Source organism: Ictidomys tridecemlineatus, chromosome 5 (assembly GCF_052094955.1).
Source record: "Ictidomys tridecemlineatus isolate mIctTri1 chromosome 5, mIctTri1.hap1, whole genome shotgun sequence".
NCBI lineage: Eukaryota > Metazoa > Chordata > Mammalia > Rodentia > Sciuridae > Ictidomys > Ictidomys tridecemlineatus.
In genome coordinates this window covers 123,054,475-123,070,357 of record NC_135481.1, presented here as the reverse complement: position 1 = coordinate 123,070,357, position 15,883 = coordinate 123,054,475, and the positions used below count along the sequence as shown (strand labels likewise).

Genomic DNA, 15,883 nt, shown 5'->3' with positions numbered 1-15,883 from the left:
TCCTCCTCATCGACCCCTGTCTTGGGGCCAAGCTGACAGGGCAGCCCTCTCAAGCACAGATCCATTTCTCGCCTGGAGGAAACGGCTGAGAGCCAGATCTCCCAGTCTCCCAGATCTCCAGCTGGGGGCAGGCGTGGGGACTGGGGAGCCCCAGGAACAACAGTAGGAGGGGCCTGCGGCTGCCCAGCAGGCCAGCCTGGAATGGCTTGGGACTCCCTAGGCTCTACTCAGGTTGGCTGTGGGACTGGAAGGCAGAGCTGGGCTGTGGCTGTGGCGGAGGCTGCAAGGTGGGGAGAGTACAGGGATGGACAATAGGAATGGGTCCACCCCGCAGCCCAAGCCCCAGAGCAAGGTCCAGGCACAGGCCAGCGCCTGGCACGCTCCACCGGAAACAGGCAGCAGCTCAAGCTGGCCTCCATCACCGGGGTCAGAGGCTAATAATGCACATGGCCGTGTAAGCACATCCATCCAAGGCAGGACACAGCAGGCACGAGGCCTGGCACTGGGCCATGCAGGACTGTAAATCCGTTAGCCCCAGGGGCCCAGTGACTGGTGTCATCCCCAGTTGAAGCAGGAATGCTCCCTGGAGATGAAGAGCAGACATGACCGGGAGCCCTGCCACGGAGCTCTGAGGCACCCTGCAGCCAGCTCAGGTCCAGCCCCAAGGAGCTGCTCCTGACAGGTGCTGCCCTGGAAAGGTGGACACAGCTCAGGGTGTCCATCTGCAAAAGCATGAGAGCGACACCCAGGGGGAAAGTGCCCCTTGGAGGAACACGAGTAACAGCTCCACCATGTTTAACACCCTGCTCACAGATGGGCAAACTGAGGCCTCTGGGTCCCACCCCAGGCTCCACCTGCCCAGGGGAGTCCTTGGGCACAGCATTTGCCTCAGTAGAAATTCAAACCAGAGCTCAGTGGCAGGTGTGGCCAAACCTCCCAGCCCAGCTGCCAGCAGGAACCCCCAGGGCACAGCCCAGCCTCCGGCCCCACCCCTCACAGGCTCCCATTCCCCTGGGCCAGACAGGTGCGAGCACTCAGTGCACTTCTACACTAGCTACTCACAGCCCGCTCCATCTTGCACGAAGACTGTGCTGTGGCTTCCAAGAATTACACAGTGTAAATCAAAAACAAAACCAGGACACGGAGACAGTCACAGCTGAAACACAGGAGTCATCCGTTCCCAGAAGGGACACAGAAAAGCCTCATGTGGTTTCCAGAGTTGAAGAGGTTTGCTGTGAGCCTCCTGGAAGGCCTCTGCTCTCTGTGCCTTTAAGACACACACCAGCTCTTCTGACTCCAAGTATGAGACCCTGCGGGCACACAGGAGGGCGGCTTGGGAAGGCCCCAGACTCCTTCCCTGGCCTGCTCCAAACCATCCCAAACCCCTCCAGCTTGACTGAGCAGCCCAGGTACAAGAGTGAGCTCCAGCCATGACTGAGCAGCCCGGGTATGAGGGTGAGCTCCAGTCAGCCTCCTCCATCCCTCTAGCCCTCAGCAGAGAGTGAGGCCGGGGACCACATCCAGTACTGCCCAGCCCCAGTCTGGACACAGCCAGACTCTCTTTGAGCAATTCCCTCCCCCAAGGCATGTGCTCCACAGCCCCCTGCCCAGGTTCCACCTCTGCTCCCAGGTGGTATCCCCAGGGCCCCTTAAGCTCAAGCCCTTCCCCAAAGGCCACCCAATCCCTGGAACTCCAGGCCAGCAGCACAAGACAGACAGACACGGGGACGGCTCTGGTCCCAGCCACACTAAGCCAAAGAAAACCTAGGAGCAGGGACAGAAAGCCAGCCCAGGGTGGGGAGGGGCTGCCAGGGCTTCATGGGGGCTCTACAGTGAGGCTGGGGCTGGTCAACCTCCTCCCAGTCCCTACCGGTCCCCCTCAGCATCCCAGAGCCTCTGTCCCTACAAGTCCAGCCCAGGAGCAGGTCCCTTTAGGCTGATGCACCCTGTCCTTGGCCTGCCAAGCCCAGGAAGCCTGGCCCTCACACACCTCCCCTGGCTGCCAGGGGCTGGGCTGACACCTGGCTGGGCTGGGAACCACTTCTGGCGCCAGGACCCCGCCCTACATAGCCCCAGGCACACACCGTCTGGCTGGCACAGGTCGCCAGCACAGCAACACGGCGGTGGCCCCAAAGCGGGTGGAGCTCTGGCCATGCTCCAGACAACCAGGGGCAGCAGCCCATAGCTGGGGGAGGCGGCACAGATCTGACCCCGGGGGGCAAACTTCCAAATCAAATGAGTCAAAGCCAGCCCCCCACAGGACCACAACCCACAGACTCAGGACTCCCAAATCACAGTGTCACTAGAGATGGGGGTTGTGGAAACAGATACTCCCCATCCATCCAGAGGGCTGAAGATGTCCTGAGTGAAGTGACAGAGGAATGGAGAGCTGGACCCCTCCACACCTCACCCGAGTCTAAGATCAAGGCCCACTGAGGCAAAACAGACCCTGCTCAGGCCACAGTGGCCTGGCCACAGGAGAGCAAGAAGGCTCCAGATCCCTGACCCCTGAGGACTGGCTCCCTGTGTACAGGGGCCACCCAAGCCAGGGCACAGTATGCTGAGCTGCACAGGGACAGGAGCCCCCAGTGGCCTTGCTCACTGTCCTGCTTGGAGAAAACCTGGACATCAAACACACAGTACCAGGCCGGGGGCAGGGACTACCACACCGGTGGGCAATTCCAGTGCCCACAGGGGACTGGAGCCCTTGGGAGGCAGAGTAGGAGACCCTGCAGAGATGAGCCAGAGACCTGGGGAGCTACATGAGAACGGATCATGTCCCCACCAGGGCGATCAGTAAGCACTGATATGGACATTTCAAATGTCATAGGGACTTTGGAGAAGTCGTCACCTCTAAATAACACATCTGGGCAGCAGCTGGGAGGACCCCATCCCCTTGCAGCGGGGTGTGATCCTTCCTCGGGCAGAGGGATTGCCACACTCCATAGCAGTTGTCACCTTGGGGAACACAGAGGCAGAATTTAGCCTCAAGGTGACCACATGAGGTGTGGCTGGCTGTCCCCCCACTGTGCTGGCCACTCAGTCATTCAACAAACATTTCCAAGGCACCTGGACCCCACGCCTCCCCTGGCAGAACTACTACTTGGGGGTGGCACCCTCGACTGGCATGGAGGCAAAGAAAGGGGTGTGGTGGAACCTGGGGACCACTTCTCTGTAACAGCTCAGGTGTGGCAGGAAGAGGAATGGCCTGGCTTCAGCCTACAAGTGGTGGTCACTGTGCTGCAAGACCCTCAGGGAGTCTCAGAGGCAGGGATACCTGGGAAGGGGTACAGAACATCAGAGCAGCATGACAGCAGGGCCTTCTGCCCAGGGAGGCTGGGGGCCTGGGAGGAGGGGGCATCTATGGCAGGGGAGGGAGGGAGGCATGAGGTTCCAAGGGCCAGAAAAGGCCCATGGAGGCCACAGGAGGCCAGTCAACAGGTGGACCCCAGGCCAAGCAGGATCCTAAAGCAGTCACCTGGGACGTGAGGCCTGGGAGAGGTGGCACAGTGGGGGCCATCCTAGAGACTGCCTCTCCACACCCAGGGCCCAAGGCCCTTCTCAGATCAGTTCCGATCTGGGCTGAAAGAGAGCATGCCCTCCACTTGGTACCCAGAGAGGGTATGAGGCTCAAAATGGGCCGAGGGCACAGTCCTATACATGAGGTCCCTGCAGGCCCAGACAAGGAAACCAAGGAGGTGCAGGGAGAAAAGGCCACACCATGGCAAAGGGAGGCAGGCCTTCAACGCAGGCCGCCAGCCAGCCAGCAAGGCCCCAGCCACTATGCCAACACCCGTGGGCCCCCGAAGACCCAGGCACAGAATGATTCCCAAGCCTGTGTCTCGACAGTAGCTAGGGTATAAGGCTTACCCTGCCCCGCCACACCCGTGAAATCACAGGCACAAAGGAAGCCCCATGTTACAGATGGGAAATCAAAGCCAAGAGCTCTCAACAAGCCTGCCTACGGGAGCCGTCTGCTGGCATGAGGGCTTTGAGGAGCCAGCGGAGATAAGCCCTGCCAGGGCCCTGAGGCCGGCTTAGGAAGCCCGAGCTCAAGGCAACCCACCAGGCTGTCCCTTCACCACCTCCCTCCCTCCCCCCACCAAGATCAGGCAAGGACACCCAAAGCAAGGGTTCCTAAAAGCCAAGCCAGAGGCACTGACAAGGACTGGCCATGTCAAGGCCAAGCTCAGGGAACATGGAGATGAGTGGTCAGAGGCTTTGCTGACTAGTTGTCTGCAGGAACAGATGAGGGAGGTTCCCCTTAGATGAGGGATCTATCAGAGACTGGACCTGGGCTAGCACCCCCAGCCCACCTGTGGCCAGCCAGACCAGGTTCTCGACTGGCCAAGGACCATGGTTTGGGCCTAGGCAGTGGCAATAGGCAAAGCCCACTGCAAGAGAGGGAGACCAGGTCAGTTACTAAAGCCTCTCTGGCCTCGGTTTCCTGAAGCCCTCAGGACCCTATCCCAAATGGCCCTCTCTGGGATCCTCAAAGGTCCCTGCTGCCTGCTGGCTGGATCCAGACCATCTGGGGCACAGAGCCTGGCAAAGGCTGCAGCCTGCTCAGGGCAGTGGACACTGCAGTGTCCAGCCACACCCAGGGTAGGCCCACAGGTCCCCCTCCCCAGGGCCACAGAAAGAAGCAGCAGCATCCCACCCCTGGCTGACCCCTCGAGGCCTAGAGAGGGCACCCGGACAGAAACCAGCCTGGCTCCTGCCTCGTCCTGCCCTGGCCCAGAAGGACACAGGGTCCTGTCTCTCTCCACTGCTGTCATCCCCCAGACTACACAGGTCTCTGTGAAGAACTATATTTAGATTCAATGAGGATTATGTGGACTTCCCAGAAACTTCTTCGAAAAGACTGAAGGTCAGGCTCTCAGCTTCCTCTGGAGACCCCCACCTCCCTGGCCTGCAGACTTCCAGGGCGCATTGTTCCCTGGAACAATGGAGCCAGCTCCTTCCAGGCGGGGGGCAAGCCCACTGGCCGGAAAGCCCAGTGGAACCCTCTCCCACAAGCAGCAGTGCAGCCTGGGAAAGCCAGAACCAGCAGCTCACTTCCCACATGGGTTGCCCTGGCCTGAGAGGCAGAGTCCCAGATGAGAGGAACACACAGATTGTACCCATGACACCAGGTGAGCGGCAGGCAAGAACCAAGCTGTGGGGGGAGGGGGGATTGTCCATCTCACCCTCCATGCCCTCCCAACACCTGACTCACCTGGCTGCGGGCCCAGGTGCCCCCAGGGCCACACTGCACCAAGTAACCTCTAGCTGCTGGCAGGGCAGGAGCTGTCCTGCCCTGGGTGGAGTCCCTGCCAGCAGGCTCTCTCTCCTCCCCCTCCCAAACAGAGAGGTTCCAGCTGTGGGACATCTATGGCTAGGAAAGAAACCCACGCCCAACTCTCTCTGGCCCACACAGCACCCCCTTAGAATGAGCAGCCCCAGCTCATACATGGTGTTACAGACAGGGAAACTGAGGCCCAGGAGGGGCAAATGAAAACAAACCTGGTGTGGAACCCTGCCTCCCTCCAAGCCGCAAGGTCTCCCAAGCTCCACGGAGGGAACAGCTTGGGGAGGGATCGCTTACCCGGATGGGTGTCCCAGGTCCACTGACCAGCTTCCATGCCTGTCGTTTGAGCTCCACGAGCTTCGTGTGGCAGTGTCGACACCAGCCACCCGCGCTGGTCGAGTGGCTTTGCTCTGCGCCAGCCCCGGCGCCCTCGGGCGCCGGGCGGCTGCCACATGGGTCCTGGTCCGGCCCCAAGGGCAGCCTCTTGCGTGGGGGCACTTCCAGCAGCGGCAGAGGCTCCCGGGCCGGGCCACTCTCGGCCACCTATAGTAGATGAGGGAGAAAGGACACAGTTAGCTGGGCTGCTGGGCGGAGCCACCACAGAAGCCCTCACCGGCGACTCAGTTCCTGGCCCGCCCCGCCGTAGAGCGACCCTCTCGCCAAAGTTAGAGCGCTGGACCGAACGTGGAGCCCACCCTCTCCCCGCACCGCGGAGGTCCCGAGTGTGGCAGCCCCAGCAGAAGGCCGGCGTCCCGCCGCGCCCCGCTCCAGGCCCGACCCCCAGAGGGCGCCGCCACCCATCCAGCCTTCTAGGCGTCCCGTATTCCGTGCTGGGTGCCCGCCTGTCCCCGCCGCCCACCGCTGGTTGCCCGCTCCGGACCCGGCCGCGCGTACCGCGGGCTGCGCTGCGCACATTGGGGCGCCGCGGCCGCCCATGACTGGGACGCTGGAGGGGTAGCGCTGGCTCTAGGGGCGCCACAGCTACGTGATCCGGCCCGGGGGCGCCCCCATGGCCCTGCCCGCCGCTCCGAAGTTGGCGGCGCGGGCAAGTGGCGGCTAGCGTGCGGTGGCAGCGGCGGTCGTACACTCGGGCGGGCTGGGCCGGGGCGGGCCGGGGGCGGGGCGCCGGACGGGCTGCACGGGGCGGGGAGCCGGAGCGCCGCCCCCTACCTATTGCTGCACGGAGCGTGCGGGAGGGGGGATCCTGCCTCCACGCGCGGCCCCTCCCACTCCAAGGACCCAACCTGTAAGGTGAGCACCAGCCGGGGGAGGGGCGCTGGGGGTCGCGGAGAGGCTCAAGTTACGCACGCGCATGCGCCTCCAGCTACGCTCCTGGGACGTCCGGGTCTGCGGCGCCTTTTGCAAGGCACCCATCCACTTCTCACTCTTTGCAGGCAGGAAACAGGCCACGGAGGGGAGGGTCTTGCCCGAAGCCACACAGCCAAGTGGGACAAAGAAGGGATTGGTCCCTGTGCCCCAAGCTGCCAATCGCTTTCCCAGCGCACTTTGTGTGTGGCTGGCCACCCTTTGGTATAACTGCCTCTCTTGGGTGAGTGTCGCCGCGATCTGCGCTCAGGAAGTGCCCGGGCGGGTATCTGTGTCTTGGCGTGTCTGCAAGCGGCACGCGTGTCTGCAGCTGTGCATGTGCCTGAAAGTGGGTGTGCAAGCCCTGCCGCCGGGAAACTAGAGGAAGCGTAGCGGATGGCCCTGGGGGTGTGCGCGAGACCTGTTGTCAGCAGGCCTGGCAGATGGGAACTTAGCTCCGGAATTAATTGCCTGTTTGTCTCCGGCTGGGAGGTCGCTCCCTCTTCCCTGGCGACCAGTTGCTCCCGCCCAAGCCCAACACCAAGTGTCGCCGCCACCCGAGGTCGCAGGCGATTCTGCTCCCTTCTCTGGGTTAGTCTAAAACCTCAGGTCTGGCTAGGCGGCCGCGGTGGCTGGGCTCCCCGTGACGCAAGCGCCCCCTGCCGGTCTCCGTGCGCACGCGGCTTCAAAGGCGCGGAAACACCACGCCACACAGATGATCCGGGCGGGAGGCGCACCTCCGAGGCCAGGACTGCAGAGCTAGCGTGATCCAGCCGAGACCCCGGCCTGCCGCCTCTCATGCCCACAGTCGCAGGACTGAGCCTTCAAATCGACCTTTCCTTTCTGCTTAGCCCATCCCCCTTTACTTAAACATCCCCCTTTACTCCACTCCTACACACTCCCCAACAAAGTGGGGTAGGTGATCCTCATGGTTTTCCAGGTCGTCAGTGGACTGAGGGGTTTGCTAATGCGGCGGGAAGTGAGGAATAAAGTGGGCAGGGGCTCCCGGATCTGCCTTTGTAACCCCACAGCGCCGGCCCCTTTCCACACACCTGGGGGACTGGAAACTCCTCCCCCGGCTAATCACAGCCTCACTAAAGAAGACGTCATCCCACCCCGGGATCTGGGTACCCCGGACACCATTCCCTACCCCACCCCGAGGGCCTGCAGACAGCACCGCCCCTCTATTGCCCTGGGACACACACCCGGGCCCAGGAAGCGTGGCTCGCACGTCCTCCAGATCCACAAGCACACACAAGCACTCCTCTCACGGACCCCGCAGAAACAACGCCAGGAGCCCTCGGTGCAGCGCCTACTGCCAGCCACACCCGAAACTTCACCGCATCCCAAGGCTCTTCGGGAAGCACACGCGCTCACCTTACACTGGGTTCTGCGAGGGAGCCCAGACAGTCCTGAAGAACCCTGAGGTGGACGCAAGAGCCAGGAGTCACCTTATGGACTCAGAATCAACCAGGGACCCTTGGAACCGTTGCCTCCCCCACCCCAGAAGGCGCAAGGTGAGACCAGGGTCCCTGCTCTGCGCTCCCCGCCCTGACTGATAGCCTCGGGCTGGGTCCCGTCAGGAGAGAGAAGCGAGCGGCACCACCCGAGGAAAGTGCGCCGGGACCTGCCGCCTCTTCCACGCGCCGCACCCTGAGCGCTGGAGCCGCGCCGCAAAGTCGCGGGACAGCGCCTCCGCCGCTAACCCAGCCTCGCCGGCCCTCACCTTGCCTCGCCGCCGCAGGAGGTGGCTGGTGAAGCCCAGGATGATCTCCGAGTCCAGACAGAGCGCCCCCATCTCCAGCAGGCTGGGAGCTTTGCGGGGCGCGCCGCGGGGCGGCTCGGGCGGCCCGGGCAGCGCCATGGAGGAACGGAGCGCGGGGAGCGGCCCCGAGCGCCTCCCGCCGTCGCCGCCGCCCCGCCCGCGCGCTCACTGGCCGCGCGCCCGCCGCCGCCGCGCCCCGCACGGCGCAGGCCGCCCACCAGGCCCCCAGTCCTCGGCGGCCCGCGCCCCGGGCCCTGCGCTCGCTCCGCGCCGCGCGCCCCCGCGCTCCGGCCCCGCCCGCCCGCGCCTACAGCGCCCCCTCCGCCCAGGCGGCGAGCCGGACTCGCGGACCGGAGGGGGGAGGGGCCCCGCCCGCTGCGGAGCGGAGGATGGGGGGTCGCGGAGCTCCACAGGGGCAGCGCTACTGAGCGTGGCTCCGCGAAACCTCCGCCGGTAGGGGGCATAATCCCAGCCATCTCCCCTCCAATCTGTCTGGGAGACTTCGCGCCTTGGGGTCCTGGTCCCTGAAGACGTTTAATGGAGCCAAATGACCGTGTGCTCGTCACCCTGCAAGCTCCAGGACACCCCTGCCTGAGCGGCTCTCAGCCCCATCCCGCGCCCAACCTTGGCAGGTGGGCCCCGAAGCGCCAGTGGCAGGGCGCGCCGGCCCCGCGCCTCCTCCACTCTGGGTCCCCAATTCTGCCTTTTCCAGCGGCCTTCTCTGGCCCGGATCCGATGCCTCCGGCACTCCTGGGACTTCTCTCGGAGTGGGAGATTCTGGCTGACCGCAGGGCGCAACCAAATTTACTTTCAGAGCCAGGAACTCCGGGCAGGTGCAGGCTCTGCCCAGACCCAGACTCAAGCCGGGATCCCACAATCCTATGGTGCGGCACGCCCGGCCTGGTGTGCGGTGGCAGGACACCAGGGAGAAGATGGCAAAGCAGCGAGAGAGGGTCATCTAAATTTCCCAGGCCCGTTGGGGAAAGTGTTTGGGAACTAGAGGGTGTCGGGAAATGGCCCGGGGGAGATGAGCATTGGAGTGGACCTGAAAGGGAAGCGGGCAAGGGAAGGACCCGCTCAGAAGCCGGCCCACCCTGGGAAAGACGGGAATCCCCTGCCACCTGCTCCACCAAAGCCAAAGACCTTCAGGCTCTCGGGGTCCTTCCCCGATTCCCCCCAGTGGCAACTGAAGGACCGGAGCCCAACGATTCCGGTGTCTCCCAACAGGCTGCTCAGGAACACTTTATTTGCAATTTACACTAGCCTAGCCCCCATCCAGGCTTCGATTCAGGAGAGAGGCCATGGCACTGACACCGCTTGCCTGGGAAAGAGATCGCTGGCAAGATTTCAAAGGCACCAGAGGCCCTGCCCAGACCCTCCTGTCATCTCCCCTGGTCTGGATTTTCCTGGGGCTCCCCTCCTCCCCCGCAGGGGCCTGGGAGGAAGCTTCCTGCCCTCCTAGTCTTCCACTCTGTCTGCTAGCGGAGCCGCGGGTATCCCTCCAGTGTACTGAGCCTTCTGGGAGGGGGTCATCTGCCATCTCTGGATTGATTAAAGTCATTGTGGGATTTTTTTAACATTTAATTTACCAGGCCCGCAGCGGCAGATCAGAGCTGTCCCCAGGGAAATCTAGGCCAAGGGAGCAAAAGAGAAAAAAACCTCCTGCAATTGAGCAGAGCCTCCCCGGGATTAATTGCTGGAGCTCAGCCTCCAGTCAGACCCTGTGTGGTAATATTTCAGGGAGGTTGGAGTGGTCAGGTTCCTGCACTGGGCATATGGAACCCTGCCCCCAACATGCTGGTGCCATTGAGGAGCCCTCCTCCCCAGGGAGGCACCTCAACACAGGAAGTCCATCTGAGCCCAGGGCCCATGGTCATCTCTGCCTTCTTCTGTCCAGTCTTTAGGAAAGAGCACAGTCCTCAGAGCCTGCCACTGGAGGCCAGGAAAACTTGGTCCCAGGGTATTCATAAGAGGTCCAACTCCTGGCAGTGGCATGAGAAACAGCCGACTCTCAAACTTTATCCTTGGTGATAGTGGGTGGGTGGCAGTGGGAACTGGGGTCTTGGAATGATGGCCCAGATGCGGTACAGGGGCCGACACAGTGCAGTGTGGCCGTGTTATATTTCCAGGTAAGAGCATGAGAAGTGAAGCCATTGCCCTGGGGAGAGGGCAAGGGGCCTTTGCTTCCACTGCATACCCACGACCATGTGCTTCTGCTCCCGGGGCTGTGCGGATCGCTGTCACGGCGTTTGATAAGGAGGTTCGGAAGGTTTGCTAGAGATTCAAGTGGGCCCGACACACTGGGTGTCCAACAGACCCTCACGCCTCCCAGAGTGGGGATGGGAAGAGCCCTTGCTCATCCCCAGGGACCTCAGCCCCTCCCAGTGCTCCCCCAAGCCTGGTGGCTCACCAGCCCCAGGAGGGAGGGGAGGCCCAGATGCTGTTGGGTGGGAGGCGGGAGGGTGTCCCAGGAGAGCATCCAGCCCTGTCCACAAGGCCAGCTGACCTTGGGCAGCACCCCTCCTCCTCCTCCTCAGCACCAAGGGCAGTCATGGGTTCCAGTGATAATGGAGGTCGCCAGCCCCATCTCTTCAGGGGCGTCTGAGTGCTGGGAGGGTAGCCCATTGGGGTTCGCAGTCACTGGTGCTGACTGCCATCTGGGCTTCATGTCACCCACGGGGCGGTTCTCACTCCTTCACACCTCACCATGGTGCTAGAAGAGGTGCACAGGTAGGACTCAGGCTGAGGGAAGATGTCACCAGCCAGAATTCATCCCTGAGTCTGATGGAGTCCGGCTCCTCAGCCCTCAGTGCTGCGGCTCTCTACTCCAGGGGCTGGCCTCAGGGGAGCAGAGGATGGGGATGGACCTTGACCTGCAGTTCCTGCTCCAGGGACAGACACAGGAGCCACGGGTGGTCAGCTCACAGAGGGCTGCAGGTGCCTGGCCAGGATCCTGGGGAGGACACTGAGCCAAAGGTCTTCGCAGAGAGAGTCCAGATCTGGCCGCTGCCTGTAGCATGGGGACCCTCACTGGTCCCTCCCTCACACTCCCCCTCCCCGGCTGAGCACTGGCACTGCTGGCACGGTGACTTCAGCACCTTGGCCAATTCCAGGGAGGGCCTGGTGCTCCACAGGCTGCAGTGCTCCCCTGTCAAACTGCTGAGTGAGAAGGGAGAGGGAGGAGGCCGCCTCACCCTCAGTTCAACCACCCCCAAGTCATGCCTGACGCCTCCTCACTTCCCACAGCCCAGCATCCACCGGAGGCCTCTCTCAGTCTTCAGGGCCTCGGCCACCCACAGGCTCCCTGCAATAGCCATACTCAGTGCCCCCTCCCACTGGTCTCACCACAGCAGCAAGGAAGAGCTTTGAGAAGGCAGGACCTCTGCTTCCCATCTTGCCCACTGAGGCAGGGTGCTCTGCAGGGCCTGGCCGCCCTCCCCCACTCTGCCCCAAGCTGGACTCCATATCCAGGGGCCTCCTCACTGCCCCCCAGCAGCAGCCCTTGCTCTGTTGTTGCCTCATTTGAGGGGTGGGACCTGCCCCCCGAGTTTCGCCCCAAGTGTTTTCTGAAACGCCACCTGCACAGCACAGCCTTCCCCGCCTGCCTCCTAAAGCTCCAGTTGGCCACCCCCCCCCATGCTTCCCTTTCCTCCTGAGCACTCAGTGTTGGCTTGCTTAAATTCTCATCCATCTAGAGTGGTGTCCACAGCCCACGGTAAAGTCAGCTCCCAGGGGGCAGCATTCTGAGCTGGGACAGAGCAGAAACCCACTCAAACCACTGGGGAAATAAAAGAATGCCCAAGGCCCTGGGAAGCTCTGCTCATTCCTACATGAGCCCTACAGCAGAGGGGCCCCTGTCCTTCCCACCACACCCAGAGCACAGCCTCAATGTTAGACCCTCCTCAGTATGACTTCCCAGGACCATGCAGCCCAGCCCCAAGAAAGAGTTGAGCCCATGTGACTGCCAGAGGCCCAGCCCGAGAACACTTCCCTGGCCAGTAGAAGCCTTCCTGATCTCGCTTCCCAGCTCCAAGAAGGAGATGTGCATGGCACCAAGTGGCCCTCTCACCTGACCAGGGCCTCCAGCCCATCTGCCAGGGCTCCCTGCCCTGGTAGAAATTCAGACCCTTTCCAGGGTGCCCCACCTGGATTCCCCTATAGGATCGGCACCCCCACATGCAAAAGCCTCTCTGTACACCTTCAACGCCCCAACCCTGCCAGCCGTCCTGCTCTCAGTCCTGCTCAGCTACATCCAGAATCCGGACACTGAATTTGAGACCAGCAGGTGGCGCACCGTGGCCACAGTCCCTGCGCCCAGAGGAAAACTAAGCAATCACTTGGTCCAGTTTCCCTCCTACACAGATAGGAAAACTGAGAGGGGCAAAGGCTTGACCTGGACTCCTGAGAGGCCTTAACCCAGTGCCCCCTCCCACTGGTCTCAACACAGCAGCAAGGGAGAGCAGCAAGGCGTGCATCCTAGGCCCTGCCAGACCTGCTGCTGCTGTGTCCCCTCACCCTTCACCCCACTAACAGGCCTTACTCCCCCTACCCCTGACTTCCTATTCCTGCTCCCTCTCTCTCTGCCCCTCCAAGACTGGACTCAACCTCCATCTTGAAACTGGCAGTGTCCAGAGGAGAGAAACACATTGGGGCAGGAGTCCTACCCGTCCCCAGCAGCTTCCCTGGGTGCACTTTGGAAACCCACAACACAGAGGCATCACCTGTGGAGCCCTGAGCACCCGCACGCTGTGCCAGAAATGGCCCTGCTCGCTCCCAGATGGCCCTGGATAGACCTCACACAAGACACCCTCTCACACCTCTCAGGGAGTTCTCTAGGGTGGAGGGAGTCCAGTTGAGCTCTGGACCCCAAGGGACCAGTACTGGGCATGAAGGCAGTCTTGTGAATGCAGGCTCTGAGTGGGGGGGGGTGAGCAAGCAAGAGGGCCACATGCAAGAGTGTGCAGCTGTGGGGTGCCACGCAGAGCGTGCTGACGGCTTGCTCTGAAGTGCTGATGGAGGAAGATGGATTCAGACAGCACTGCTGACCACGGTGCTCCCCCAGGAACCACCATCTCCATGGCAACTGGTCCTGGGTGAGGTCAAGGAGTGTCCTCAGAAAAAGAAGATACTGCGTTCCATGAACTCACGGGCAGATGCAATTCAGAAAGCAACTAAAAAGCAACTTGGAAGATAAAGTATGACAATAGAAACACAATTGAAGAGGACTCAAAGACAAAGACAAAGAAATTCCCCAGAAAGCAAAGCAAAAAGACTTGGAAAAGAAGAAGGAAGGGGAAAAAATGACAACACAGAATAGGAAGTAGAATTTCTGGTTAATGGGAGCTGCAGAGAAAGAGGGCAGGAAAAACATGAGTGAGGAAATAATACGAAAATTTAAAATGACAATTCCAAGAACCTTGGGCTAGGAGTCTTCAATGCCTATGATAATAAAAGAAAAAAAAAAGTCAACATCTTTGCGAAAATTCAAAACGACACCAGGACAAATGGAAGATACTAAAAGGGGAGGGAGGGAGGAGTCCCCACCTAAAGGACCAGAGAATGACTGGCATCCGACTTCTCCATAGTAACAATGGAAGCAGGCAGATGGTGTCGTGTCCAAAGCTGAGGGGAAATGACAGAATTCTGTACCCAGCCAAACTATCCACTGAGCATAAAAGTGGACAAAGAGAAAAACTTGGCCTTTGATTATTTCCCCCTTCTTGAGGGTCTTGGAAGATGAGCTCCCCAAAAACAAAGAACAAAGCCAAGGAAAAAGAGGCTATGGAACCAAGGACATAGGGTCCAACCAGAAAAATAGAGGGCGTTTCTGGCTGGTGGGGAAGGGGGTTCAAGGGTGTCACATTCAGCAAACATTCAGAGACGTCTACAGGGAGGCCTTGATGGGGAGGCAGAGAGTAAACCGATTATTTTTGTAGTTGAAAACATGTAGAAGAGTAAATTAAATTTCTATCCAACAGCCTTGGAGTTATCCACAATATCCAACTATATACAGTTCTAAGAGGGGCACTCATTTTAAATGTTTTAAAAGAAAAGCAGTCCCAGCAAGGAGCTGTGATCATGTGTGCTACTGTGGATTACATTTATGTAGCTCATGAACTAATGTAAACTCTTGTGTTGGCTTAATCCAAAATTGTGACCAAATTGTAGGAAGGATAGAGCTCAGGATAGAAAATGGTCAAAGTTGTTTGTATAAAACCCTCAGCTTCCATAGTAGATCTCTAAGTGATACATGAAACTTGCAGGAAAAGCCTGAGCAGAAGAGGGAAGAGAGACACCCCAGGCTGGGCCGAGGGCACCACTGAGGGCGGCCTCAGCCAAGGGCACTGCCTTCAGCCACAGTCCTTGCCCACGCTTGCATTCATGTCAGGGGGTTGAGCTGAAGGAAGGCTGGAAGGAGGGAGGGGTAGGGAGACCTAGGGAGCTCCCTCAGAAGGGACTGAGCTCTGCTACCCAGGTGCCATTAGGTGTACACTTGGAGTGTCTAAAATGGTGGATTTTATCATATGTATGTATGCAGATGTATAGGCATGTGTACGTGTATTTCCCCATAATTTGTTAACATTTTAAAAAATTTTAAACCCATACTGAGAAGGTTTGTGTTCCCACTGCCCATGATTAAAAATAAGTAAATAAATAAATAAGCCTTATCATTCACAGGCACTGTATAGAGCACTCAGGAAGTCTGTCTCATCGGAGCAAACTTTCTTGTGTGAAAACTAGTCCTATAATGAAGGTTTAACTAGCACCACCTAAAAAAGCAAAAACAACCTTCCCAAGGGTCAAACTATTTACAAGTAACTTAACCATGTCCCAGAAAAATATTATAAGAAAAAAAATTACCCAGCACCCTACAGTGTTTAGAAGCCAATAAACAACGACCAGGTTTGCAAAGAAACAGAAAAACACATGACGAGGAGAAAAATCAGTCAATAGAAACAGACCCAGAAATGAAGCCCATGATAAGAATTAACAGACAAGAACACTAAAACCGTGTTATAGCTAATTTCAACATGTCCAAAAAGATAGAATATGTAAAACAGAATCTATAAAACAGATTCAATCAAACTCCCAGCAATGACAAATGTCATGCCCAGCATGGAAATGACAGTGGAACTGATAGCAAATTAGACCCTTCACAAAAAGCCATTATTGATATAGAACTAGAAATTATCCAGCATGAGACAAGGAGACACCAAGACTGCCAATGATCTTTGAGACAGCTTTAATTGACCTAATACACATGCGATTAGAATCCCAGAAGGGGACTAGGGATTTATAAATTGGACCATGGGTTCAACCCCCAATAATGGACCGGGGTGGGGGTGGGGGTGGGGGTGGGGCGGGATAATTGACTAAGTCAAACATAACGCCATATTGGGCCGTGTTTAAAGAGGGTGATGACTGAGAACTTTGTAAATTTAATAAAAATAGTACACCCACAGATTTGAGAACTTAGTGAACCCTAGTCACAAGAGCCGTGAAGAAGACCACTAATACACAGA

The 15,883-nt window shown here is 59.2% G+C and overlaps 1 protein-coding gene across 2 annotated transcripts in view; it reads right to left on the bottom strand.

Annotated features, from left to right (window-relative positions):
* Nucleotides 1-8,489, bottom strand: part of Kif26a (kinesin family member 26A) — a 36,363-nt gene extending 27,874 nt beyond the window's left edge. Inside the window, exons 1-2 of one of the 2 annotated variants that reach the window (XM_078051016.1) lie at nt 8,322-8,489; nt 5,588-5,833 (exon numbers count right to left, since the gene is read on the bottom strand). In XM_078051016.1, coding sequence (XP_077907142.1) covers nt 5,588-5,833; nt 8,322-8,459 — 384 coding nt within the window. In that variant the 5' untranslated portion in view covers nt 8,460-8,489. Of the gene's footprint in view, nt 1-5,587; nt 5,834-6,184; nt 6,404-8,321 lie in introns of those variants that run through there. The other variant, XM_040274829.2, reaches the window with a different exon arrangement.
* Between the last annotated feature and the right edge of the window lie 7,394 nt (nt 8,490-15,883).